General features: G+C 50.7%; 2 protein-coding genes across 6 annotated transcripts; both read right to left on the minus strand.

Annotated features, from left to right (window-relative positions):
- Positions 1 to 1,781: 1,781 nt before the first annotated feature.
- GDF15 (growth differentiation factor 15) lies at positions 1,782 to 3,803 on the minus strand. Its single transcript, XM_008500990.2, has 2 exons — positions 3,433 to 3,803; positions 1,782 to 2,857 (listed from the first exon to the last, which is right to left on the minus strand). Exons 1-2 carry the CDS (start codon positions 3,746 to 3,748, stop codon positions 2,046 to 2,048), a joined length of 1,128 nt encoding a protein of 375 aa, XP_008499212.1. The 5' UTR covers positions 3,749 to 3,803; the 3' UTR covers positions 1,782 to 2,045.
- Positions 3,804 to 5,383: 1,580 nt separating this feature from the next.
- On the minus strand, positions 5,384 to 26,119 carry PGPEP1 (pyroglutamyl-peptidase I). 5 transcript variants are annotated; one of them, XR_003988622.1, is made up of 6 exons: positions 26,050 to 26,119; positions 23,313 to 23,365; positions 17,564 to 17,680; positions 16,860 to 17,092; positions 12,960 to 16,025; positions 5,384 to 5,395 (listed from the first exon to the last, which is right to left on the minus strand). XR_003988622.1 is itself a non-coding variant. In XM_030466330.1 (5 exons), exons 1-5 carry the CDS (start codon positions 26,081 to 26,083, stop codon positions 15,833 to 15,835), a joined length of 630 nt encoding a protein of 209 aa, XP_030322190.1. In that variant the 5' UTR covers positions 26,084 to 26,119; the 3' UTR covers positions 10,269 to 15,832. The 5 variants fall into 5 exon arrangements, 2 of the variants coding, with proteins under 2 accessions (XP_030322190.1, XP_030322191.1); XR_003988623.1 differs by lacking the exon at positions 5,384 to 5,395 and having other exon boundaries at positions 10,269 to 13,024; positions 13,476 to 16,025; XR_003988621.1 differs by lacking the exon at positions 5,384 to 5,395 and adding an exon at positions 10,269 to 12,410 and having other exon boundaries at positions 12,898 to 16,025.
- Between the last annotated feature and the right edge of the window lie 127 nt (positions 26,120 to 26,246).

Raw genomic sequence — 26,246 nt, forward strand, 5'->3', positions numbered from 1 at the left:
CCTCAATGCCACCTTCCCTATTGTCCCCCCCCAATGCCACCCTCCCTATTGTCCCCCCCCAGCCCCCCAGCCCCTCCAGACGATGGGGACTATTTCCTGGGGACCGAGACCCCCCCGGGGGACCATCCCATCTATGCCAACACCCAGGACCTGCATGGGGACAACTTCTACAGCCACTGAAGGGACAGGGGGGGTCATGGGGGAAGGGGGGGGGAGCTCAGGGTCCCCCAATGCTCCCTCTGGGGGCTTTCCCTGGTGGCGACCTCAGCCCAGAGGGGACAGGGGTGGGGACACACCTGTGGTCCCAGGGACACTTTTATCGAGGGGAGGGGGTGGGAATTTTAACATTAAGATATTAATAAAATATAACATTTAAAAAATCCACCCCCACCCCCTTCGTTCCAGTTTCCAGAGCTGTGGCTGCCACTTCCTCCCCCCTGGGGGCCGGTGGCCACCAACCACGGGGACACCTGGGTGACATCCGCCAGCAGCAGGATGGGGGAACCCAGGGGGCCCCAAAGAGGGTGGGGGGGACCATGCAGGGTGGGGGGGACTATGTGGCCACCAGGGTGCACAGTTCCTCTTCCCCTTTTGGTGGGTGCCAGGGTGCATCTGTGTGTGGGGACATGGTGGCAGATGGGGACATCCAGGACCAGTCCTGCTGCAGCCTGCTCCCCCCTCTCCATCCCCCTTTTCCTACTAAATCCCCCAGTTTGGGGAACAAAGCACAAAAACCACACAAACAACCCATTTTTTAATACTCCCAGAAAGTCCCCAAGCCCAGCTTGGCCAGGTTGTGGCCCCCGAGGGGACATGGGGACATCACAGCTTGTGGTGTGGCCCCTGACCTCCTGGGCCACTCCACCGTGCCCCATAAAATGCTTTAATTATCTTAAATGACCCAGGCTGGTGGTCCCCAGAGCTTCTGTCCCTGAAGCCCTGGTCCCCAGAAGCTACCCCTGAGTAGAGGTCCCAATATCCCATGTCCCTTAAGTCCTGGTCCCCAAAGCCCACATTCCCAGAGTGGAGGTCCCCATATCCCATGTCCCTCAAGTCCAGGTTCCCACCTGGAGCTGCTGAGGATTGGGGCAGCCCAGGAACCCCTCAGGATGAGCTGGAAGAGGGGATGGAGCAGAGAGAAGCTGCAACCACCAGAGCCACCCCATCCAGCCAGAGTGAGTCCCTTGGGGACACCCCACGTGCCACCACCCGTGTCTGGGGTTTCCCCTTGTCCTTGGGTGCCCTGCAAGATCCCACGGCTGGAAACACCTGGAAGTTGGGCAGTGTCCACATCCCAGCAGGAGGTCAAGGTTGCTCCCAGCACCCACCTCAAGGCCACCAACAACCCAAAGGTCTCTGGAGCATTGCCCGGGTTTTACTCAAGGTCATGGGAGGGCAGGGATGGTGCCTGGAAAAGGGATTTCTCAGTAAATCCACACGGAACCAGCACCTCGAGGAAGGGGGGATCCAAGCCATGGGACCCTCAGCTGAAGGTGACCCACTTGGTGACCCACTTGGGGTGGGAGCCAGCATCCCTGTTCCCATCACTTTATTCAGTGACATTATTACAAATAGAAATATAGAAAATACAAATAGACCCAAAAACCTCAAGAAAAAAACAAACAACCAAAACCAACCCTTTTTCCCACCCCAAAAATAAACCCTTTATCCCCCAAAAAACCCCTTTCACCCAAAGGCCTTTTGCTATAAAATACAATAATTTAAGCAATAAATAAAAAAAACCTCGTATAAATAAATCTCTAAGCAGAGAAAAGACACTGAGAACACTTGGGGACAGAACCCCCCCAGCCCGTTTGGGCTCTTTTGGGTGGGAAGGTTCCACCTCCCTGAGAAAAGCTGGATTTAAATATAGGAAGAGACCAGGAGGAGGTTTAAGTCCTTGTGGAGAAGAACATCACCCCCGGGGCTGAGCTGGAGATGTTTTGTGGCTTTTTTGGGGTTCTGGAGCTGACCCGGTGAGGATTGATGCCAGATCCATCCCTTGGTGGTGTGGCTCCTTTTCCCCTAAATCCAAGGGGGTGGCATCAGGCACAGTGACAGCTGGTGACCAACATGTCCTCAAAGAGGGTGGACACCAACCTGCCCTCCCCATCGTAGTGCATCAGCACCATGGGGTCGTAGGCAGCGGGGACACAGCAGGGTGGGGGGGTGGCCTTGGAGAGGGCATGGACACGAGCCTGGATCTGGGCGTGCATGGTGGCAGCTTTGTAGTTGTGGGGACAGGAACCTTGGCAGAACCTCATGGAGTAGCTGTTGGGAGCAATGATCCAGTCTGACCAACCAATGTCCTGGAAGGAAACCTTCAGGGTCTTCAGGCAGCACTTCCCATCGCTCTTCCCACACTCCTCCTCCAAGCCTCGGGTTTTCCTGGATCCTCGCCCTCTCCTGGACCCCCTTCCCACGTTCTCATAGGTTTCCACCTCCAGGGCCAGTGTCTCGTTCTCCAAGGTGGCCAAAAAGGCTGGGACATGGGTGGTGAAGGCCAGCTCCAGGTGCAGTGTGTCCTCAGGACTGGTGGCCCAAGCTTGGATGGCTCCAGTGATATCCAGGCTTGGAGCTGGACCAGCCAGCTCTTGGCTCTGGAGGAGCTGGGGGGTCCCCCCAACCTCCCCTCGGGTGTAGATGCTGACCCGGGGGGCCACCGAGGTGTCGGGTGGGGTCACGTCAGGGGACATCAGGGATTGCTGGAAGAGTTTCAGCTCTGCCCGGATCACCTGGAGCTGCCGGTGGAAAGATTCCGTGCGGGAGAGGAGGAGGTGGTAATGGTGGGGACCACGGAGGTCCTGGTGGCCCTGGGGGTTCTGGTGGCCCTGGGGGACATCGAGCTGGTGTAGCACTGTGAGGACAGAGAGGACACCCTGGGTCAGAACCAGCCCTTACCCTCCCACCCCCAGCTCCTAACCAGCAACCAAACCACCACCACAACCCCTCGGGGTGACCTCCCCCTCCTGCTCCCCTTCAGCCCAAGCCTCAGAGCTGAATATTTCCCTAAATCGCCCCAAATCCCCTTCAAAGGCCAAAGTAGGGCTGGAGGGATGTCCCTTCCCTGTGTCCCCAAGCCACCTCCAGCACCTACGTGTGTCCCCAAGCTGTCACCCCCAAACTTCCCGGGTGCTTTTTTTTTTAATTCCTTTTTATTATTATTATTATTATTTTGTGATTTTTTTTTTCCCCAGAAAAAAACCCCAACAACAAATAAACCAGCTGCTTCCTTCCCGTCCCAAAACCAACCGGGAGGAGAGGGACGGGGTGACCCCGGCCACCACCGAGTCATGCTCGGTCACGGCCCGGCACACGCCGAGGTGACATGCCCGAGCAGGGACACGGCGGGTGACACAGGCGTGGTTGTCACACGACCCCTTTCCCCCCCCCCCCTTCCACCATCACCACCACGGAACCGCTGCCACTTACGAGTGGGGGTCAAGCGGTGCCGGCGCTTGATCCCGGGCTGGGTTCCCGGTTCCGCCTCCCGGCTCCGGTTCGCGGTCAGCTCCGCCACTTTCTGCCGGTAAAGCCGCTGAGCTCTGCGGATGCTTTGGGTGTCCAGCGGGGTCCGGAGCACGGGGGGTGCCGATAGCCCCAACCTTTCCAGGATTTCTTTTTTGATGCTTTCCAAACGGAATTTCTCTTGGTCCCAGCCCTGAGGTCTCGGCTCCACGCTGGTGAGGAGGAGGAGGAGCTGGAGGAAGGTGAAGGCGGCTCCCAGGTCCCGCAGAGCCTTCGGCATCGCTTCGGGATTGAATGAAAAAGTGGAAAAAAAATAATAAAAAAAAAAAATAAAGCGATCCCTCTAGGAGCCAATCAAATCAAATCAAATCAAATCAAATCAAATCAAAGTGGAGGTGCAGCTCCCGGCGATGCTGCCGGGGGAATGAATGAAGTTGGGTCCGATGGGGATTTATAAAGAGCAGAACTTTGCCCGCCCCCGTCCCCCCCTCCCCTGTCCCGGTGCCGCCCAAGCAGGAATCTCGCCGGGATTCTCCTCAGGAGCTCTGAAGTGTCACTCTCTGGTGATTCCCAACTTGGGTCGGGGCTGCGGGGGTGAAAAATCTGGAATCTTTCTCCTCAGCCACCGGATTTGCCTTTTTAAGCCCTTTTCCCCCCAAGGGATCTCCATGCCGGGGGGGATCCCCCTCCCCACCAACCCCCCCGCGACTTGGTTGGCCACGGGTGACATCCGATGGCCTCGGGGGTGACAGGAGGTGACGGAGAGAGGGCAGGCAGGAGCTGGCTCGCTCATCCCCGCATCCTCGGTTGCCTTCTCCATCCCTCACCTTTCGGCACACGGATCCCCACCGCTTCCCTCCCTTCCTCCCTCCCCAAACCCCACCCCGGGAGCTGGAGCGGAGCCGGGGAGCGGTGCCAGGGCCGGGCTGGTGACAGCATGTGAGTAGAGCTGGGTCCTGTTGGACCTTGTTCTCCCAAAGTGGCTGATGACACCCCAGCCCGGCTTGCGGCAGCAGCCGGGTCCGGGATCCCATCCCTCCTGAGGCAACCTGGGCCAGGGTTACATCACCCCGAGAGAGGGCTGGGACTGGAGAAAACCCACGGGAGGAACAAGCAACCAAAGGTGGGGACCACCCATCTCCAAAAGATGCTTCGACACCCCCCCCCCCCACAAAAAAAAAAAACCAACCCAAAAAATAATGGGAGCAGAAGGATGAGGAATCCTCGGTTGGGTTGAGGTGAGGAGCAGGGCCAGGGCAGGCAAGGTCAGTCCCAAATGGCCTGAAGGGGAGTTGAGTATCTGGGTTTTGAGCTCTGGCCACAGGATGGACAGAATAATCCCATGTTTTATGGCTGTTTATCCTCCTCGGGACATCTATCTCCCCCTGGAGATCTCTCCCCCCTTCCTCCAGCTCCAGCCTTGCTCCTGCTTTTCTCACCCAGGGTTTCTCCAGGACTTGTCTGAGGCAAACCCACGACCCAACATTTCACCCCAAAACCCCTGAAAGGAGAAGTTTCTCAGCACCAGCAGCATCACATGGAGGGGATCACTCCATCTCCAGCCCCTCTGGTCCTGCACCCAGAGATCCAGGACCTTCCAGCACCTCCCACCATCTCCTGCTGCTCTTCCCTGCTTCCCTGGACAAAAAAAAACCCAAGGGGAAACCTCAGGACCAGGTTTATTTGGGTGATGTGTCACCTGCCCTTCCAGGAGCCAGGCAGGGACCACATCTTCCCCTGGAGAGCTGCTCCAGGTGCTGGCCCTACAACCAGATGACCTTTAGGGTCCTTCCCAACCCCAATTCCTGGAAGGAGGGAGAGGAACAGCAACCCCCCAGCTCCTGCCCCACCACCAGCAACCCCCTCATTGAGCAAGAAGCCCCAGCAAGCCCCTAAATCCCCAAATTCTGCTTTTGCAGGGAATTTTCTGGGCATTACATGGCACGAGCCCCATCCCCCAGGGACACAGGGTGACCTTCAGCTCGGAGAGCATCAAAGTTGGCCAAAACCGGATGTTTTCTCCCCAAAAAGGCGCCAGCCCTGGATGTCTGGAGATTTACAGCAGCCATAAAACTCGGGGGGGATGAAGAGTTGGGAAGCATGGAGTGACCTGTGATGAAATGTCCCAGCCTGTCCTCACCAGGCTGCAAGATGGGATTGCACAGCTTCTCACCCCCATCCCACTGCTCCCCCTCGCTCCTCCCCACGTTGTCCTCTTCTTCTGGAAGTCACATTTATCCAACTCTGCTTCCTGGGGGTTTCTCTGGGTTCATGCGTCCCTCAGTTGTCTGGTGTGGAGCTGGAGAAGTTGGCCAGGGGGATGCTGGTGGCCACATCTCAGAGGGGTTGAGGAGGAGGTGATGTCCCCACACTTGGCCCTCACTCCACACTCTTGAGAAACTGGGATTTTGGGGAGGCAGCAGCTGGAAAAGCTGCTAGGAAAACCCAGTGGAAGCTCAGAGAGGGCAGTGCTGAGCCTGGGGAGGTGTAAATGAGCTTTTGACATCCTCCAGCCAGGAGGTGGTGAGGACAGAGCAGATGGGCACTGCCACCCCTGTGTCCCCCAGAGCCACCCGCAGCTCCTGGGGGGGGGAAGGAGCCAACACTGCAAATCAAATGCTGAGAAAGCCCCAAAAGAAATGGGAAGAGGAAGATGAACGTGAGTCACTTCCCCATGAAATGCAAGCCTGGGTGGGGCCTTCAACTCGAGCCACCTCCAGCAAGACCAAGAGAAGCTCCTGGCTCCATCCGGGACAAACCCCAAACCCCCCGTGTGCAACAGGAGCTTTGCTTCCCCCCAAAATTGCCAAACTTCCTCCCCCAGAACCCCCCACCCCACCCCAGGGATTTCTGCAGCCTCGGGCAGTGGCAGCAATGGGAAGGGAATTGCTGCCCTTCCCCCCCCCCCCGAATTTTGGGTCTGGTTTTGTGGAACAAGCAGCTCCCAGGAAGGTGCTGAGATCCTCTGAGGAAGAGGCAGCAGGGGCCAGGACAAGCAGAGCATCCCCCAAGGCTCTGCAAGGCAACTGCCATCAGAACCAGAACCACTTGGGTCGAGCAAGTTGGGTGCTACAGGAGGGGATTTACTCCCAAAGGAGACTTTCCCCTGGGGGATTTTTCCATCCAAGGGTCAGGAAGAGAGGAGCAGCACAGGTTCCTCACTCTATTGCCAGCAGGAGAAGCTCTGAGCAGCCTTTTGGGGTTGGTCTTGAGGGAACTGGGATGCTGGAGGCAGCTTCAGCACTTCCAGGAGTAATTCCAAGTGAGAAAAGCCTCGGGGAAGAGGGAAGAACCCAAGGGGTCCATCAAGGCCAAGTTCTCTTCCATCCCATCTCATTCCAGGTCTGGAACTGGGGACAGGGGGATGGGAGGGGAGGACTCTGGCTCTGCTGCCAGCCTGGGATGGTTGGCCAGTTGGATCCAGTGCTTTCCAGTGCTGAGCAGTGTCACGAGGAATCAGCAGAACCCTGGCTGTCTTGACCTTTAGACGTTTTTAACCAGAAGAACCAACACGGGGTGGGTCAGGTGAGCAGAGGAGCAGCTTTTGCCCCATTGGGGTGAGAATCAATATTTTTCTTCCTTTTGCTGCTGGTTTACAGCATCTGCCAAAACTGAGACTTCTGCTCCACTTGGACAAAGACATCCACTGCACCCATGGTCAACGATTAACTCTCCCTGGAACCTTCTCTGGGACTGACCAACCCCAACAAGCTGAAACTGGCTGCAAAGCAGAGGTTCTGAAGCCTTCAGATCATCTCCGTGGCTTTGCTCCGACAGCTCCGTGGCCTTCTGGTGTTGGAGAATCCAGGGATGGTCCAGAGGAGCTTCCAGAGGAGGAGAATCCTTTCCATTGCCAAGACATCCAGGGCCAGCTCCAGGAGCCACCTCCAAGCAGTAAGGAAACATAAATCTGGTTGTGTTCCCCCCCACCTCTGGGTGAGGAGCCCCCAAAAAAGGGGGAAATCCTCCAGCAGAGCATCACCTCCACCACGTGAAGCACATCCTGAGGAATCCTCAGAGTGTGTCCATCCTCAGAAAGAGCCAAGCCTGACCTGGGACCTGCCCACACAGCTCTCCATTGCTGACAGCAGGGCCAGGGCTGCTCCCAGCAGGCAGGAAATTCCAGCCATTCCCTTGGCCCAGCAGCTGCTTTGGAGTTTCTGCTTTGGAAGCTCCAGGGGGGGTGGGAAGAGAAGGGGTGGGCTCTGCAGCACCTTGGCTTGAGGGGGAGAAGAGGGGGAGGTTTGATTTGGAAGGTGGGAAAAGGCAGGGAGAGAGCAGCTGCCCCCAAATCCCACCTCCTTTCCAAAGGGTTTGGAGAAGGGGGAGGAAGAAAAAGAGGGAGAAAGGAGCAGGCTGTTCCATCAGAACCTGAAATGAAGATCCCTGAAGAGGTGAGCCCAGCAAAACCAACCTCTTCCCAAAGCCTCCTCCCAATCCTGATCCAAGCAGCCCACCAGCCAGAAACTGGAGGATTTTTTTCCCTCTGGAGAGTTGAGGTTCCAAAGTGACCTCATCACCACATGGTTTACCCAAGAGGATGACATCAACCTTCAAAGGCTGCCTGGCAGGAAGAACTTAACACCTCCTCAAGCCAATTAGAAACTCCCTGGTTTCATCAGCAGGGAGCAGGATCCAGGATCCAGGTTGGGGTTTGAAGATCTCCAAGCTCCTGGGTGCTCCTGGCATGCAGGGTGATCAAAGCAGAAGAAACCAGTGCTCCATCTGCAAGGAAAAGGCTGGAGAACTCAGCAAGCTCTGGAAAAAACACATTCCCAGGGCCAGGACATCAAAAACCCAAACAAACCAAGACAGAAAAAGCAGAGAAAAAAATGTTTAAAAAAAAAAAGGTTTCCTTTCTGATCTCTCCTCTGGTCACAACTCACTGTTAACCCTCTGGAGCAAGGTTGGGAAGTCCTCCCAGCTCAGCTTTTGGGTTGTGTGACCTCCCTGAGCTCCATCTCCCCCTGGTTCCTTGGGGTGGCTTTGCCAGGGACAGGATTTCAGCTCTTGGGTCTCAGCAAAGCTGTGCAGGAAGCTCCAAACTGCTCCACAGAGGAGACACAGAATCCTGGAATCATTTGAGCTGGAAAAGGCCTCCAAGATCATCCAGTCCAACCATTAACCCAACTGGGTGATGCTTACCCATGTCCCTCAGCACCTCTCCAGGGGTTCCAAACACTTTTAAAGGTCCTGGGTGCCACCTCCATCCTTCAGGCAGATTCCTTCACCCAGGAGATGATGGAAGCATGGAAAGTTTGGAAAAGGCAGGACCACATGGAGCCCCCAAGCCCAAGCTGTTGAGTTACTGGAGCTCCTGCTGTCCTTGAAACTGGAGGGCAGCACCATCTGGTGGCACCAGCCCTTCCCATTTTGCTCCCAGTCAGGACCAGTGGCAGCAGGAAGAGGAGAAGAAGCCAACACAAACTTTCTGCTGGTCCTCAGCTCCAAAGCAGGCTGCACCTCATCCCAAGCTCCTGCAGCACTCCTGGAGCAGCCTGGCACTGCAGGAACTTTTTTTTGTTTTGGAGATCACAAGGAAAGCTCCAGGGTTAACAACTTGCTCCCAAGGCAAGAAGTCAAGTTCAATGCACCCCAAGCAGCTTCCAGGAACACTGCTCATCTTCCCACGATCCCCAAGGGAGCTCTGACTCCAGAAAAGGAACGTGGCAGAAGGAATCTGGCTGGAAAATGCCTCAGGGCAGCTTTCCAAGGGGTTTGAGATGCCCACCAGGGATTATGCAGCCTGGGGATGAAAGCCAGAGAGCTCAGAACCACTGGTGAGAGGAGGTCACCTGCAGCACCCACCCACCCAGGCTTCACCCTGAAAGCTGCTTGGGTCACAACTGTGGAGAGGAATGGGGGGGAACTGCAAAAAAATGAAGAAAAAAGGGGTGTCAAGGACTCCTTGATTACCTGACAGATCTTAGGGGGCAACAAAGACTTTGTAGGATGCAGCTGGAGCTAAAAAGGGCAAGCCAAGAACTCAAGAGGATGTTCCTTGTGCAGCTCTCACCTGAGCAGCACCCCTGAGGTTCTACCAGACCTGCAGCTCCCAGAGGCACTGAACAAGGGCAGACACCTCACCTAAGAACAATACAAAATTAAAAAAAGGGTTAATTTGGGTGATTCCAAGTCATCAGGGAGAGGTAAACCCAGAGTTAGTCTTGTCCTGGCTCCAGTTTAAAGGAAACTCCAGGATCCCAGCTCCAAACTCTGATTTCCAAGCCCCAGGGAAAGCCTCCAGTCTGCCTTTGCCTCCAGAATTTAACCAAAACTCTGAGGAAATCAGTGGTTTTGGGAGGTTATTAATCAGATCTTTCACTGTCACCTCCTGGAATTATCCAGCTTGGAGCCTTCAACTTGGAAATTAAAATCCTGTAGCTTTTTCTGCCCCAAAACTCCAGGTTTCCAGAACTGCTGCAGGTGTTGAAGACCCACCAGGATTTACCAGCCCCATCCCATGTGCCTTCACCCCAAGGTTCTGAATATTTAACCAACTACTTTGCAAAAGCAAGGGCTGGAAAAAAAGAATTACCCTGGAGGTACAAAGAAAGAAGAGAAGAAGTCAAAGAAACTCAGGGACACAGCAAGATAAAACTTTCAAAGAGTTTTTTGGAATAAAAGAACCCCAAAAATCCAAGAGAATGAGCTCAGAGAGCAGAGGTTTCCATGCCAAAACCCAGCCCTGGGGGATGGGATCTGTGTAACCCCAGGGTTTGAAGTCTAAAAACCCCCAAATTTATCTGGTCTGGAATTCCCACCCTGCAAGAGGCACCTTGTTAAAAACCACCAGGAGCTCAGAGTTCAACTCTTTTTATTTGACTTGGAAACGTGGGTTTGAATTTTGGTTTCAGTTTACAAAGTCCCAATCCAGCTGAAAGGATGTTCCTGGGGTTTGTTTTTTATTATTTATTATTATTATTACAACAGCCCTTTGGTGACAGGGGGGGTTGGTTGGGTTTACAAGGCACTGCAAGAACACGTGGAGAATAAAAATAATTAAAAAAAAAAAAAGGAAACAACCAAAAACCAAACAAAAAGCCCCCAAATGGAGTGAAAACTGTAGCTACAAGAAGGGGCCAAAAGCAGCAACACCTGAGATGCTCAGAGTCAGCTCATTATTTCAGCACAATTAACAAAAGGAGGAGCCCAAAGTGATGCTGGAATGTGCAGAGCCTGAAGAAACCTTCAAGAAAACCCAGAATTATTCAACCAAACTACCAGAGCAGCAAATATTATCCATTTTTTCCCCCTTTTTCAGGTCCAAAAACCTCAAGAACTCAGTTTGGGTTTGCTTTTTGAGGAGCATCCCAGGATAAAAGGGGTTTACAAGGCCAGCACTTGCTCCCAGTGCCCACCACCCTATTTTTCCACCCCCTGCCAGACCTGAGGACAAGGCACTCCCTGTTCCATCCAAGTAAACATTTGGGATTTAAGGAGCTGGGGCACTGGGAAACCTCAAGTAGTTTGGTTTCAGGGCAGTGTGTAGAGTTTCACCCCCCTACATTTCATTCCTACCTACAGGGAGGGGTTTTCTCTACTATAAAAACCAGAGCAGAAGTGGATTTCAGGTATTAATTAAGGAGGAATGAAAAAAAACCCCTCAGCTTTTTGGCAGAATCTCCCTTGTATCTCTTAAGACACTAATCAGACATAATACAAGTTTCTTTTTAGGAAAAAAAAGTGCACTTCATACCCCAAAACATGAGGCTTCCTGGTGCAAAAGTCCCAAATCCATCTAAAGTCAAGATGGGGACTTTGGGTGTTTTCTCTGAGCTGACAGATGCAGCTTTTCAGCTCTGGAATTTCTCTCATTCAGAGGAATTTTCTCTCCTGAAAAAGATTTACTGGGCAGCCTAAGGAAGGAGACAAGAGGAAGGAAGTTACTTTGTTAAAAAAAACCAAAAGCAAACCTCTGGATAAATTCCCCCATCCAAATGAACTGCTGAGCATTTTAGGACCTGCACTGGGGAGATGAAAGCTGAAAATGATAATTAAAACAAAAAAAAAAAAAACCCAACCCAGCTATCCAAGGGGATTTTCTACCTTTTCATCAGCCTGGGCTCTGATGCTTTCATCAGGAGTTCAAAAAGCTGCATGAACCCCAAGAGGTTAAACTGGGAAGCAGCAGAGTCCCTGCTGCTCTTGCATTACTGGGGAAGTCCCATTTAACAGTTTTAGGGGTTTTTTTCCCCATTTTTAGTTTTAAGAAGCTTCTCCTTCTGCAATTCCTTTCAGACATTTCCTAAGAAATGAGCCAACCACTCGTTCCCTCAGTCAAATGAGGATCACTGGAGTATTAGCAGACAATATCAGTGGATTAGAACTTTCTTTTTCAGCCTTTTGATGAATAAATAATAATAAAAAAAACCCAACAGCACTGGGAGTCTCTGCTCTCCATTTGCCTCTCCACAGGCCTGGAAGCTTCCATGTTTTTATTCCAGGCATGGCACAAGGTGACAGTGACATGAAATAATCCCCTTTGCCATCTGACTGAGGCACTGAGAGAAAATAAAAAGGAATTTGATGTCCAGGAGCTGAGCCCTGGCAGCAGGAAGGACCCAGGTTACACTGAAGGCAAAAAACCCTTCTTAATTCCTGCAAGGATTCAGCCAGGAAGAGTTTTTCTCCAGGTTTGGCCACTTGATTGCTCTCCTCCTCATGGAAGGGGTGAAAGCAGAGCAATGGTTGAGTTGTTTGTGAAGTCTTCCAACCTTTTAAAGGCCCTGGGGAAGGTCCCTCCTCCTGGAAGGGCTCTTGAAGCTCAGCAGTTCTTGCAGTCTCATGTCACAACCCCAACTCAACACCTCTGACCATCTCCATCACCTTTTTTTCCAGCCTTTTTCCAGCCTTTCCCACTCCTGTCACCTCTAGGAGGAAGCCACCAAGTTGGGGAATGCTCCAGGTAAGTGTGAAACTTAAAGATTTATTTTGGCAGCCTTGGAAAAAAAAAAATAAAAATAAAGAATAATAATAATAATAAAAAAAAGCTCCTCAATGATGAGTGTTCACCTTCAAACATGTCCTAAACCCATGGCTGGAAGGGACCCCATGAGGATCAAGTCCCCTATGAATCTTTAAGCTTGAAACTTCAAGCTCACAGGGTGGTTTTGGGGGTGTTTTTTGCTGTTTTATAATGCAGATTCTCACATTAAACTCAGAGGAAACATCCCCCTGCCATCACAAGCACCAAATGATGGAGTTTACAAGTACCTGGAGCTCCTCAAACTCCTCCCCAGCATTTCAATTAAATTCTCACCAACAAAACCTCAAAACCCATCCCTACCCCAAGCTCTTGGCAAGCAGAGAAAATGCCAGCAGAGTGGAACCTCCCTAATTCTCCTTAATTCCCACCAAATATCCTCACCCCTGTTTCTCCATGAAAAACCTCATCCCCAGAGCCAATTTTGCAGCCCCAGCTTTTACCTTTCCTTAATTGCAGGCCCAGTAATTAACACTAATCCTGAAACTTCCTCCAGCTTACAAACTAGCTGTGGTTGGCAACAGGTTTCCCCCAGTCAGTGCAAATGAGCAAATTCTATTTATTGATGATCTGGAAAGAGAAAATAAATGATAAGTGTGACCCAAAAGATCAGCTCTTTGAAGCTCTGCAGCAGTTGGATGCCAAGGAGAAATAAAAACCAAACCAATGCACCTAGAAAGGCAGTGGGAGTTTAACAAAAAGATTAAAAAAAACCCCCAAAACAACCCCCAAAAGTGTTTAATTTAGGTCAGATTAAATAAAATGAGTTTAATGCTCTACAAAATGTCTCTACCCCCAAGATACCCTCCCCAAATAGCATCTCCAAGGACTAATTCTTACCCCCCTCCCAGAAAAAAAAGATTATAAAATAAATTATGGTTTCTAAGAAACAGGTGGAAGCTTCACAACAACAAAAAAACCCCTCAAATCAGATCAGAAGGAAACACACAGCTCCAAACCATGTCCAGAGCTCCAAAAACTGAGATTTTTAACACCACCCTGTAGGTCAACAACCCCTGACCTTGGCCAAGCAGCAGTCCCAAGAAGCAGCTCCAGGTTTCCCTCCTGAACAGCAGGAACAAAGATGTCCAAGAGGTGACAAACCCCAAATTCACCAAATTCACCAAAACTGGGGAAATTTGGAGCCACATCCAGGGGACCTCTGGGGCTTAAAGGAAGCACAAAGATTGGACATGAACAGAGCAGGGACATTTGTCACCAGAACCTGTCCCCAGCCCTTTCTTACCTCCATCCTCATTTCTTTTTGTTATCACCTCACTGCTGTTGATCTTCCCCTCCTCCCATTTCATTCTTAACTACTTTACACAGAAATTAAAGGGCATTACTGATAATTACTCAAAAAAAAAAAAAAAAATCAATTGCTGAACTTAGCAGGACACATTAATTACTCCTCTTCTCATTAGCAGCTAAGATATATCCAGGAGAAACACTTCTTACCAGAGAAAGGAATCAAGCTACAAGCAGCTCAACTATTTGCCAAAAAAAAAACCAACCCAAAAAAACCCAAAACACAACAAATAAATGCATCAGACCACCAATATTTAAACAAAACATTAAATAGAATAAATTACCAGGCAGAAAGTCTGCCTGCCTGCTGACTGCCTGACAAGTGCTACTTCATCTTTCAACACAAAAAATGAGATTATTGACTTGGAAGCAACATGGGGAAAAAGCCTGTAGGGTAAATCCAGTGGTTATTTCCTTGGAAACCCCACAATTCTATTTTCCCCCCCCAAAAAAGAATCTTCAGGTGCCTTTGGGTGTCTTACAATGGCAGAAGTCTTTGTCCTCTTCTTGAGGGTCAGGAGGAGAAGTGGCATTTCCTTTGTCACTTGATTTGGAGAGGGAAACAGCACCTGGCAGCTCTCACTGAGAGATACATGAGCAGAGTCACTCAGCATTTTGAAAAAAAACCCAAATCAGGGGATTTTTAAAATGCTTCAAACCCTTGGGGGTTTCTACACATCCAGCTCTTCAAATCACAGATTTCTTCACCCCTCAACGAGACCTTAGGGGGGTCACAGATTACCTGGTTTGTGCCTGGGGCCACTGTGTCACCTCCTCTGCTCTCCCTGGAGCCTGGGAATTGGGGAGCAAAGCTCCAGGCACCACCTTCAAACCTTCTGGCCAATCCCCCAGTGAAGCACAGGGGGAAGTTCCCACAAGAAGCAGCACTTCAAACCCTCCCATTGGGAGGGGGACACTAAGGAAGAGCCCAAATGCTCCATCTAAGGAAAAAGGGTCTGTTTTTTTTCTTTCAAATCAGCTGGTTTAGGGACAGTAGGAATAGGGGGAAGGCTTCAGCTTTGGATGTCCCAGGGCTTGGTTTCTGCTCTGAGGAAATCCAGGTGGTAAAGTTGGAGCTGAAGTTGAACATTATTGCTCAGCAAACCTTCCCCAGGGGCTGAAAGTCAGAAATTCCTCAGCTTTCAGCTCAAAAATAAACAGCTCAGCATCAAGAGGCCAGGACCAAGAGTTCCTGTGGAGAAAGGGACCTTCAGCAAAGCTCTGGAAGCCCTGGGGATTTGGTGTGTTCTGGCCAGGAGGCATCCAGCTGATCTGAGGGAGGAAGGTGGCATCAGAGGGTGGAAATAAGAATAATTAAAAAAACAAACATCTGGAAATAGTTGTGAGGCTCATTAAAAAAAAAAAAAAACAAACCCAAATTATCTCCTGCTCTACACCAAAAGGAACCCAAACCACATCCTTTCTACCTGCAGTTAAGCAGCACCTTACAGAAGACCCTACAAATATCTGGACACTGTGGGGTGAAAATCAGAGCCTAAAAGTCTTTCTCTCTTGCAGCCAAGTGATTTTGAAGCCTCTTTGTCTCTGCTTTCTGCAGACAAACCCAGGCCACTCCAGTTCCCTGCTGCAATAACCTCCAGTTAGGGCCAAAAAAAACCCCCAAAAAACCAAAAGAAAACCCCACAAAAACTGAAAGCAAAGCTTTCCACTTAAAAAAGAGTCATGAGAAGGCTGGGAGAGCAACTCCCAACACCTGAACACCAAGTTCAGACTTTCCACCTGTAGTAACCTGGTTGTAAGCTCTGAGTAAAGCACAGCACACATGTCAGGCACTGCAGAAACCAGGAGGTGCAGGGGTTTCACAGAAGAGAGTTTGGATCCTTGGTTGCCTGGGCTGAAATTCAGATGTTGGCCAAAAAAAAAAAAAAAAAAAAAAGTGATTTTCTATTGGAAATTTTCCTCTTTTTTGTTTGTTTGGGGTTTTTTTTGAAGTCTCCAATTCTGGGTCTGGAAGTTTCAGACCCATTTGTTCCCCCCACAACCAGTACTTGGGTAGCAGGGCAACTTTGGGAAGTGCAATACTAATAACAGGAGAGCTTCTGCCCACTTTCAATGTTCATGCTGACAATTAATTTTGTCTTCAGAATGCTCCAAAACCTCCAGCATTTCCTCAATAATAGCCTGGAGGGCCCGGCCCAGCTGTTCTGCTGTGTAGGGTTTTCCCAGAGGAGGCACATGGATAAAAGCTGATCTCCCCCTGCTCTGGTACAAGGAGGTGTAGTAAGTGAAGTCACAGAGGTATCTGAAAGATAAAATGAAGTTTTTATTTAGCAACAAGTGATAAATAAAGAGTGTGAAGTGCAGGACAGGAGGAGATGTGAGCTCATCCCTCAGCATTGCAGGAACACCCAGTGAAAACGAGCAGGGAGGGAATTGGGAGTTTGGGTGATGGCTTCATGCCAATCATCACAGAATTCCAGACTGGTTTGGGCTGGAAGGGACCTTACAGCTCATCCAGTGCCACCCCTGCATGGACAGGGACACCTCCCACCAGTCCAGGGTGCTCCAAGCCCCATCCAACCTTGGACACTGCCTGGGAGCTTCTCTGGGCAACCTGGGGCTCAGCACCCTCACACCAAAAAATCTCTTCCCAGTATCCTGTCTTCCAGTTTAAAGAATCCTAGAATTGGCTGGGTTGGAAGGATCATCAAGTCCAACCCTTAAAGCCATCACCCCTCATCCCATCATTCCATCTCCTTCTAAAAAGTCCCTCCCCAGCTTTCCTGGAGCCCTTTCAGGCACTGGAAGGTTCTTTAAGGTCTCCCTGGAAACTTCTCCAGGCTGAACACCCCCAACTCTCTCAGCCTGGCTGCAGAGCAGAGCTGCTCCAACCCTTCCAGCATTCCCAGGGGCTCCTCTGGACTCACTCCAAGAGTCCTTCCTGCTTTGGGGACCCCAGAACTGGACCCAGCACCTGAGCAGAGGGGAAGAATCCCCCCCCTCCCGGCCCAGGACACAGCTGCTTTCGGGGCTGCAAGGACACCCTGAGCTTCTCCTCACCCAACACCTCCCAAGTCCTTCTCCTTGGGGCTCCCATTCCCCACCCCACCTGGGATCCTCTTTGGGATTCCTGTACCTTCCAGCATCCTTGGATATGGTGACGGTGACATCCAAGCCCAGAGCTGAGACTCTCTTGCAAACTGTGTCCATGTCAATGATGGAATCAATGCACTCAGGGCCACCTTCAACACAACACTGAGAGCCAGGGCAGAACCTGCAGTTGTCCAAACCCTTGTAGCCCACATTATGGCCACACTTCTCCAGAGTCACAGTCGTGGCCATACCCGAAACCCCGACGTGCACCACCAGCTACAGGAGGAAAGAAACAACTCCCATCAACCCAGGGGAAAATTCCCAGCCCTTAATTCCCACCTCAAGAGTCCCTGTAGGAAAATCACAGCTACAAGGCACTTTCTCAGTGAGCTTGTGGGTGCTGTGGGGAAAAATTCTGCTCCTTTCACCTCCTCCTGGTGTAAATTCTCATTTAATGGGGGCAAAGCTGAAGGCTGGCAGGTTGACAGTCTAACCCCTGTCTAGACAGCCCTCTGCAGTGGCCTCTTCACACCAGCTGCTCCCAGGAATTCCAGCTTTCTATCCCAAGCTAGCAAATTCTACAAATCCACATGTTCTCCCAACAAAAGCCCTTAGCCAGGGACTCCCAGGCTGAGCACCCATTAAAAATAAAAAAATAGGGACTTCAGATGGTGGCAGCAGGACAGATTCCAACCATTGCTGTGTCTTTTTTTTTTTTTTTTTCTCCTCCTGCCTTTCCTCACTCACTTCTGGGCTGTGTTTTTTCCACAAGGCAGGAATGAGTCTTTGTACTGTCTGGTATTCAACTGGGACCTCGTAGACGTGCAGATCAACATCATCTCCCAGTCCCAGCTTCTCCAGCTCCTAAAAAAAACCAAAAAAACACAAAAAAAGAGGAGGAAAGAAAGCAAAACCAAGATGGTCAGACACCAGCTCAGCAGAGGGTAGAGCTGGGGAAAGTTTATGAGCTGAGTCTGCTGTGAGCACAGCCCAGCAGATGCTGCAGGCTGAATAACCCTGTAAAGAGCACTGTAAAAGGGGAAAAAAAAAAGAAAAAAGACATAACAGGGAACAACAAAGGCATCTTCTCCACCTGTGTTAACAGTCAGTGCCCACAGGACCCTTTGGGTTTGCTCTGATGTGTGTCTGAGAAGGAAACCAACATTTAACAGACACCAGTGAGCAGCAACACCCCCCCCTCAAAAGAAAGTTTGGCTGCATGAGGTGGAGCAGCAGCTCCTCAGGCTCCCTTCTTGCAGAAACCCCTCAGTGTCAGGCAGGGAAAGGAGAATTGGGAGGATTTCTTCTCTGAGCAAACCCCCCTGTGGCTGCAGACAGAGGGGAATGAGGTGAGGGTACCCCCAGGCTGCAATCCTGGCCCTGAGTCCCTGCAAATCCTAAGGAATGCTCCTCCCAGGAAGCACCCCAGGATCCCTGGCACACCCTCCTCAGCAGATTCCTTTGGTTTGGGCAGAATTTGGAACACAATGCAGTCAGTTTCCAAAGTGGGAAAGGACTTTTCAGCACTGGGCTTCACCTCCACTGATCCATTGTGTTTCATTTTGCTCATCTGACTCATGCAGTTCAGGATTTCTCCCTCTGCAACCTTAACTAAAACCATGCCTTGAAAACATCCCAAAAATCCAGGCAATAAACTCAGCCAATTTCCTTTAAACCTTTTAAACCACCAAGTGTCAGTTAAACACCTCCTTTCAAGCCAGGAAAGTTCTTCTCCCACACCCCCCCCAGTTTCATCCCAACACTCTGAGCTGAACACAGCCCATGGGCCTTGGGTGCTTCTCCCTTGTTCTGTTTTGGTCTCCAAGGCATCCCAGTCTCACCAGTAAGGCTTTGGTTCCAGGCTCATTTGGTTCTTTAGACTTTCCCAGTCTGGCCCAGAAGGAGAAATTCATCAGGACTGGAACCTCCCAGAGCCACCTCCCCCAAACTTTTAAGAACCTGAGGACTGAACACCTCTAACAAAGAAAAACCAAGTTCCAAACCAGTTCCAAAAAAACCCAAGAGCTGAGCTCAGACCTTCACCAGGAGCCACTTCTCCAGTGGCTGAAGGGCTTCAGCTCTCACCTTTAATGGGTTCCCACAGCATTTAACCCAAAATGAGCTTCCCTCTGATGAAGACAACTTTGGGGACTCTGAAAAAAACCTGGCAGCTGCTTTTCAAGACTGACTGGGGCCATCAAGCCTCTGGCAGAGCCCTCCCAAAGCTCCATCTCCTCTGGAGAGGACCCTCCTGAAGGCAGGAGGAGCTGTGAGCTCCTGAATTTCTACCCTGGATTTTGGTTTGAAGACCCAGCTCCAGCTTTTCACCCAGCAGCAGCTCCTCTCCACCACGAGCTACATCAGGTGAAAAGAAAATGCCAGCCAGAAGCTTGACATGATTCCTTCTGCCAGCATCAGGAAAAGAACCTGCAGCTCTCTCTGCCATCAAGCCCTGAGGTAGAAGCCATCAAACCACCCAAATACTCTTTTTTGATCAAAATTCTCTCCATTTGAGTCATCAAATTCTCTCCATTTCAGCTTTGAGTGGGGTGATCAAGAGCCCAGAGCTGCTCTTCCAGGCCTTTCTTTTCCTGGGGCCAGGGGTTGTACTTGCAAAGCACAAGAGGAGCTGTTTGCAACTCAGCTTCCTCCATTTCCAGTCTTGTGTTTCCCTCAACTTGAAATTCTTGCAAACTCAAGGTGAGAGGACAAGCTGAGGTTTTTGGACTCCCCCCATTACAACCCCAACTCCTCTAGGCCCCTTTTTTTCCTGCAGTTGTTTCCTTACTAAGGAAAAAAAATAATAAATCAAATCACACTTGTGGGGACAGAAGAAAGAGTGTAACAAGATGTAAGATAAACACCACGAAGAGCAAGACTTCAAACCACCCAAATATTCTTTTGTGATCAAAATTCTCTCCATCTGAGGGATCAAATTCTCTCCATTTCAGCTTTGAGTGGGGTGATCAAGAGCCCAGAGCTGCTCTTCCAGGAGATCCCTGGCCTTTCTTTTCCTGCAGTTGTTTCCTTACTAAGGAAAAAACCAAAAAAGAGTTTCACACTTGTGAGGACAGAAGAAAGAGTGTAACAAGATGTAAGATAACTAAAACACCACAAAGAGCAAGACTTCCATGGATATGAGCAACAAGGATGATAAATCACTGGCTCTGGCTCCCAGGGCAGGGCTGATATTAAAGGCTTTGCTGTATTGATCAGTGTCTGGCACCCAGAGCTGTTCATTACCAGAAATGGATGCTAAGTGAGGCTTCCTCACAGCTTCCCTACACAAATCCCCCTGGAAAACCCTCACCTGCTGCCTGGGCTGGTGTTAGGAAAGGAAAGAGCTCACAAATGAGAGTGTTCAAACACAACTCAGCCACTTTAGGAAGATCTCCAGAGTGTTAATTGGGAAGAATTCAATCACCACCCTCCCAAAAAAGCACAGAAACTTTTGAGATGGATTTGATGGGGGGGAAGTTTTACCAGAGCAAGCTGCACCACCCCAGTGCCAGCAACCTCCTCCAGGCTGTTTGTAAACCTTCCATTTACAAACTCCCCACTATTTGTTTTTTTTTTTCTTTTTAACCAATCCCAGACAATAATAAAGATGTACCCTGGCTTCCCCAGACAACTTATTACCCCCAGCCTTGTCTACCTGCCAAACAGCCAAACCAACGTGGCTGACCCATTCCCTGACCCCTCCACAATGGGTGTCTTTGTCAGCCTTTAATATCCTTATCAGGTCTGTCTAGACACCCTGACAGCAATTGTCCTGAGTAATGTCAAAATGCACCCTGACCTCTCTTCTCCTCCTCCTCCAGCTCAGCCAAAAGCGTTTTTTTTTTGGGGGGGGGGCGTTTGGGGGGTGAAGCAGGAGGCCACTGACTTCACAGCCCACACCTGTGCCTACACCTGAGCCCTCTGAACAGAAAACTCCTTGCTGAGACTTTAGGAAGGTTCCCTCCCCCTCCCCAAGCAAAAATGCAGCTGGAAAAACAATGCCTGGAGTTAAATGGTCAAAAGGTGAAAAAAAAAAACCCACCCCAGCCAAGCACCATCAAGGTGGAATGTTTTCACTTTAAGCCTCAAAAAAAGAAAGCAGAAAGAAATCAGCTTTCCCTCTGAATTGAAAGATCTCTCCACACACCCCCAGTGTGTAAAAACCTCCAAATGTTTCATCCCCCCAGTAGCAGGTTGCTGCTGCTGCCACTGTTTAAGGCACCCACGTGTCAAAATCACTTGGTTTCCAAACCCAAACAGCTCGACCAGAAATTCCCTGCAGTCAGGAGTGGAAAGCCACACCACAACCCTTCCTCTGGAGAAGCAGCCAAATAAAACCAAAAAGAAGCCTGGGAAGAAAAGCAGAGCATTTTATCCTCAGGCTGTAGGCTAATAAAAGGTGTAATAAAGTACAGCCAGCTCAGCCCTGAAGATAGGAAGGCTTCCAGAGATTGTTTAATTGATTTTTATGAATTTTTTTAAAACATTTTTGTCTTCTCCCCCTCCCCTTGTCTCTATTAAAATGCAGCTCACACCGTCTGGGCTCCAGCAACTCAGACACGCCTTTGTGTCCCCTCTGCTCCATGAAGTCCCTTGTCTGAAACCTGCACAAAGCCTGAGCTCAAAGACATGCTGTTCCTTTTTTGTCTGAGCTGAGAAGGGGGCAAGGGAAGGCAAATCCTCCCCGTGGCCTCCAGAGTTCAGGGGCTGAGGCAGAAAGCGGAGCGGAGGGAGCCGCAGCCTCGGGTGTAACAGTTGGGTTCTGAGGAAGAGGAGGAGAAACTGAGAGGGGAAAAAATGCTCTGATCCAAGGTTGGAATTTCCCCTGGGGATTCAGCAGTGATGCTGAAATAATATTAGTGGGGAAATAAATTGAGTAAATTTGGTGGTTATGGAAAAAAAATAAAATCAACTCGGTGGGTATGGAAAAAAAAATAGTAAATTGGGTGGTTATGACAGCTGCCCCCCCAAAAACTGGGGGCTTTGTTCTCCTGCAGTTACCCTCAGCCTCAGAGTTAGTTAGGAAGATGGTTTTTATTCCAGCTGTTACTCTCTGCAGTAGTTCTGACCTGTGCAGCTTGCCCTGTGCCAACCCTTTTACTCAGCGAGGGAGCGCGGTGACACCGGCGTCAGAAATCAGACATCAAGAGCTCCAAAACCACCCCAAAAGTCACCAGGGTGACAACTTCCTGAGGCCTTCAGTGCTGGGATCAGGGAAGGTGACAGCAGCAGAGAGAGAGACACAAAAAACCAGATTCTCCCTGTAGTAAGTGATAACTTCTGGCCACTACTATTGCAGCTTTGCACCTGCTGCAGCTCTGAGCTCATCCCTGAGCCGTTCTCCTCCTGAGTCATTTCCCTGAGATGTGTCAGCTCCAGTTTTTAGCCTCTCAAAACAACCCCAAACCTCTAAAACTGAAATGGGGGGGAGGGATTCCTTCACCTAGCAGGCACTGGGCTAAGGGAATGATTTGCTTGACAGAGATTCCAGATCACTCCTCTAAAATGAAAGCAGGTTGCTCCCAGTACCTGACCAGTAAGCACAAACCAAAGCAACTGGGCTCATGAATCAACTTCTCTGTGATTTGTTTTTTGGGGTTTTTTTTTCCCCCCACATCCCCAGCTTGCATCTTGTCTCAAACTTTACCCCTTCACTCCAATATTCTCCTTTTCTCTTGGAGGAAAAGGGTTTCAGCTCCTTGCACGTTAGACAGCTGGGCATTAGTTGACTGTAATTGATTAGAGTTTGTGATTTAATTTAAAAGCATTCTAAAGAAGATATTAATCTCCAGGAGCTGAAGGACAGAGAGATGTGCTGGGGAGAAAAATAGATTTAATTCCCCCAGCAACCAGCCTAAAAGGTCCCCCTGAATTGCCAGCAGCTTTGTCAGAAACCACATCCAGAAGTGACAAATCAGGAAGCAGAGGGCTAACAGGGTCCCTCAATAATCATTTCCCAACACAACCTGAATTCCTCAGTTGAGCTGGGAGTCCAGCAGGAGCTGGATTCCTCTTTTTGTGATTATAGCAGTGGCATAAACTGGATTTGCTCCTGCAGGGAGGATCTGCTCAAGAGGGATCCTGGATCCTTGCTTTGCTTCGAAACCCAAGTCCCGATGTTCAGACAAGACTTGACCAGGTGGGAGTCTCCTTACTGGCTTGGGGAAGGAGTAAACTTGATGAGACTCAGTTTAAAGGTTAACTAACTCAAGAAAACATGAAAATTCTCTTGGGTTTGTTTATTTATTGTTAATTCTCTAAAGCAAAGGAAGATTCCAGGCTCCCTGCCCCACCTTCCAAACCTAAGGAGCGAGCTGATGAATTCCTTACTCACTTCAGCTCTCCCTTAAGGGCTTGTTTTTAGGGAAGCAAATCCCTCTCCAGCTGACCACCTGGGGTCCCTGGAATGAGAAGGGAGGGAGAAGCAAACTGAAATCCACCCAGAGAATATCCCAGCGGGGCTTGAACTTGGGAGGAAGGGAAGTGGAAGCCTTACCTGGACTGCGATCCAGCTGGCGTTCACCGCGTGTTCCCCAAATGGTCCAAACCCTGCAAAAGGAGCAAAAAATCCACAGTGCTGAACCCAATCTGACAGCTTGGACAGTGCTTCCAGCTGGAAAAGTCTGCCCTGCTTTCTGTATCCCAAAAGAAAAACCCTACTTGCCCAATCCCTCTTTTCCTGACAGCCAAGGACCAAAAGAGAGACCTCCAGAGGAATGTCTGAGCTTCCACCTCATCCTGGGACTCATTTGCCTCCCAAAAACTTCCTTTTTTTTGGAAGGGCATCAGGTTTTTGTTTTGGTTTGTTTTCCTTCCTGACCAGGTTAGCAAAACTTGTTGCCACCACCTAATTTCACCAAGGCCAGGGAATCCTGATTGGATTTTCCACCCCTGATGGCTTCAGCTTCCCCACCACCTCTCCTCTGCTCAGCTCTTCACCAAGAGAGAAAGCAAAGAGCAAAAGTTCCAATAAAATGATGAAAACTACTCCCTCACCACACCTAAACGAGTAACTCAGAGTTAACCAGTAATCCCTAACAGCTTTTTCCTGAGCAAGCAGACAAAGGTGAAGCAATTTATCCAGGGGTAACATCAATATCCTTCCATTTCAGAGCCTTCCCCTCTGAGCCTCCTGCAATTAGGAGGCATAAATTTTGGTCTAATTCCTGCAAGGATTTGAGAGGGAGCACAAATATTGGGTGACACTTTAATGGAATCACTCTTTGCTATCAAGAGGAGCTCTGAGGTTACACTGGAGAGGAAGAGGCAAGGGATTTGCACAGCCCAAGCTGTGGGGGGAGGGTGGGAAATCTCCTACAATCCAACCAGGGGTGGAATCCCCCCAGGATAAACCTTCCAAAGGTCTCCCCAAACTCCAAATGTAGGTTTCCTGCCAGTGGTGTTAAAAAAAAGCTGTGACTGCAGCACAGGTGAGCAAGAATCAGACAACTTTTAAGATACTTCTGCAATTCAGGGATGCCCTAAGTGAATGTGGAGAAACAGCAGGGACCTGTTGGGTTTAATTCCTGAAGAAACAGTTAATAGTCTTAAAAATTCAATAAAATCCACATCTCTCTTCTTTGAGAGAGATGCCAGTGAAGAAGTTTCTTCTCCTCTCCAATCTAAACCTCCCCTGGCACAACTTGAGGCTCTTTCCTCTTGTCCTGTTGCTTGTTCCTTGGGAGCAGAAGCTCCAACCTCCTCTCAGGGGGTTGCAGAGAGCCACAAGCTCTCTCCTCAGCCTCCTCTGCTCCAGGATCAACACCCCCAGGTTCCTCAGCTGCTCCTCAGAAGTTCTCCAGACCCTTCTCTTTGTTCTCCAGACCCTTCCCCAGCTCCAAAGACTCCAAGCTGTCCTCCAGCTCTGCAGCTTTCACCTGGCTGCAGAGATCTTCCCAGGATTCTCTCCTTGAAGAGTTCTAAGCCAAAAGAAGCTGCTCTTGAAAAAGGAATTTAGCACCACATCAACAACAGGTGGGCAGAGAAGGGGCAGAGAAGGGGCAGACCCGACCAGATCCCCACTGCATTTTAGCCACAGACTTCCCTAAAAACAAGGAGGGGAGCAAAGAGAGAGGAGAAAGCCAAGGAGCAGGAAAAGTTGCATTAGGGGAGATTTAGGTTGGGTCTCAGGAGGAATTTCTTTACAGAAAGGGTTGTTAAGCACTGGAAGAGGCTCCCCAGGGAGGTGGTGGAGTTTCCATCCCTGAATGTGTTTAAAAACTGTCTGGATGTGGTGGTTGATCAGAAAGAGGGTAATAGGGTTAGGATGAGGAGGGACTTGATCACTTTGAAGCTTTCTCTGAGAGCATTTATCATTCTATGAGAGTATTTCCTGACCCAAGTTCAGGCTTTGGGAAAACTCAGGGATTTACCACCTGCTCCTTTGCACGTTTTTGCCTCCCATTAAAAACTTCTCCAGCACATCAGGGACCCCACAGCCCTGAGCTATGCAAACCCAGCCCCAAATTCAGCTGCTGGGGAGGGGGGCAGGGGGAGAGGGAATGGGAAGGGGGGGGGAAGAACCTGAATAGTTCCAGCCAGTTCCCCATTTGTCACAGCTCTGCCTTCCCCACAAATCAACCCAGCCTTTGTACCCCGGGGAAAGGAGCCCCACACGTGCTTTCAGCCTTATTCTTTCCCCCCAAAGGGTTTCCAGAAGGGTTGGGGGGGGGGGGGGAATTTTGGGAAGTTTCCACACCTTGAAGGGGTGGATGAGGGGGTAATAAAACGGGGTGCTCATCAAACCCCATCCCCCCCCCCCCACAGTCTGCATTCCCCTCCTTGGGAGACTCAGAGCCCTTCCTTGGGGAGGCTCAGGGATGGGAGAGGGAGACCCCAAATCCCCCCCCACCGGCTAAGTATTAGGAAAATCACTGAAAAACCCCTCACCAAACAACATCCCCCCCCCAGGCTCTTGACTCCCCTCAGAGAAGCCCCCTCGGACCCCTCCAACCAGGGTCCCCATAGGGTGCACACCCCCCCCCATTTACCTCAGGGAAGGGCTCCCCCCACCCCCTGAGGGGACCCCAACCCCCTTCATCTCCTGTGTCCCCACCCCTTCCCCTCAGGACCGGGGTCCTCCCCTTCCCCTCAGAACCGGGGTCCCCCTCCTGTCCCCCGTCCCCCCCCCCCCCCTTTTTACCTCAGGGAAGAGCTCAACCGCCCCCCCCCCCACCTCAAAGTCCCCTCCCGCCCCCCACCAAACGCCACTAAGAGTCCCCTCAGCCCCGTACCGGTCACCACCACCGCCCGCCGGGGCTTCTCCATCGCGGTCCGGTCCGGTCCCGTCCCTCCCGGTCCCGCCGCCGCCCCGCACTGAGCGCTCCCTCCCTCCCTCCCGCCCCGCCACCACCGAGCACGCTCCGCCCCGCTGCCTAGAGCGTCCCCGTCCCCCCCGCCCCGCTACCATTGAGTTCACTCCGCCCCGCCG

This window comes from Calypte anna, chromosome 28 (genome assembly GCF_003957555.1).
Source record: "Calypte anna isolate BGI_N300 chromosome 28, bCalAnn1_v1.p, whole genome shotgun sequence".
NCBI lineage: Eukaryota > Metazoa > Chordata > Aves > Apodiformes > Trochilidae > Calypte > Calypte anna.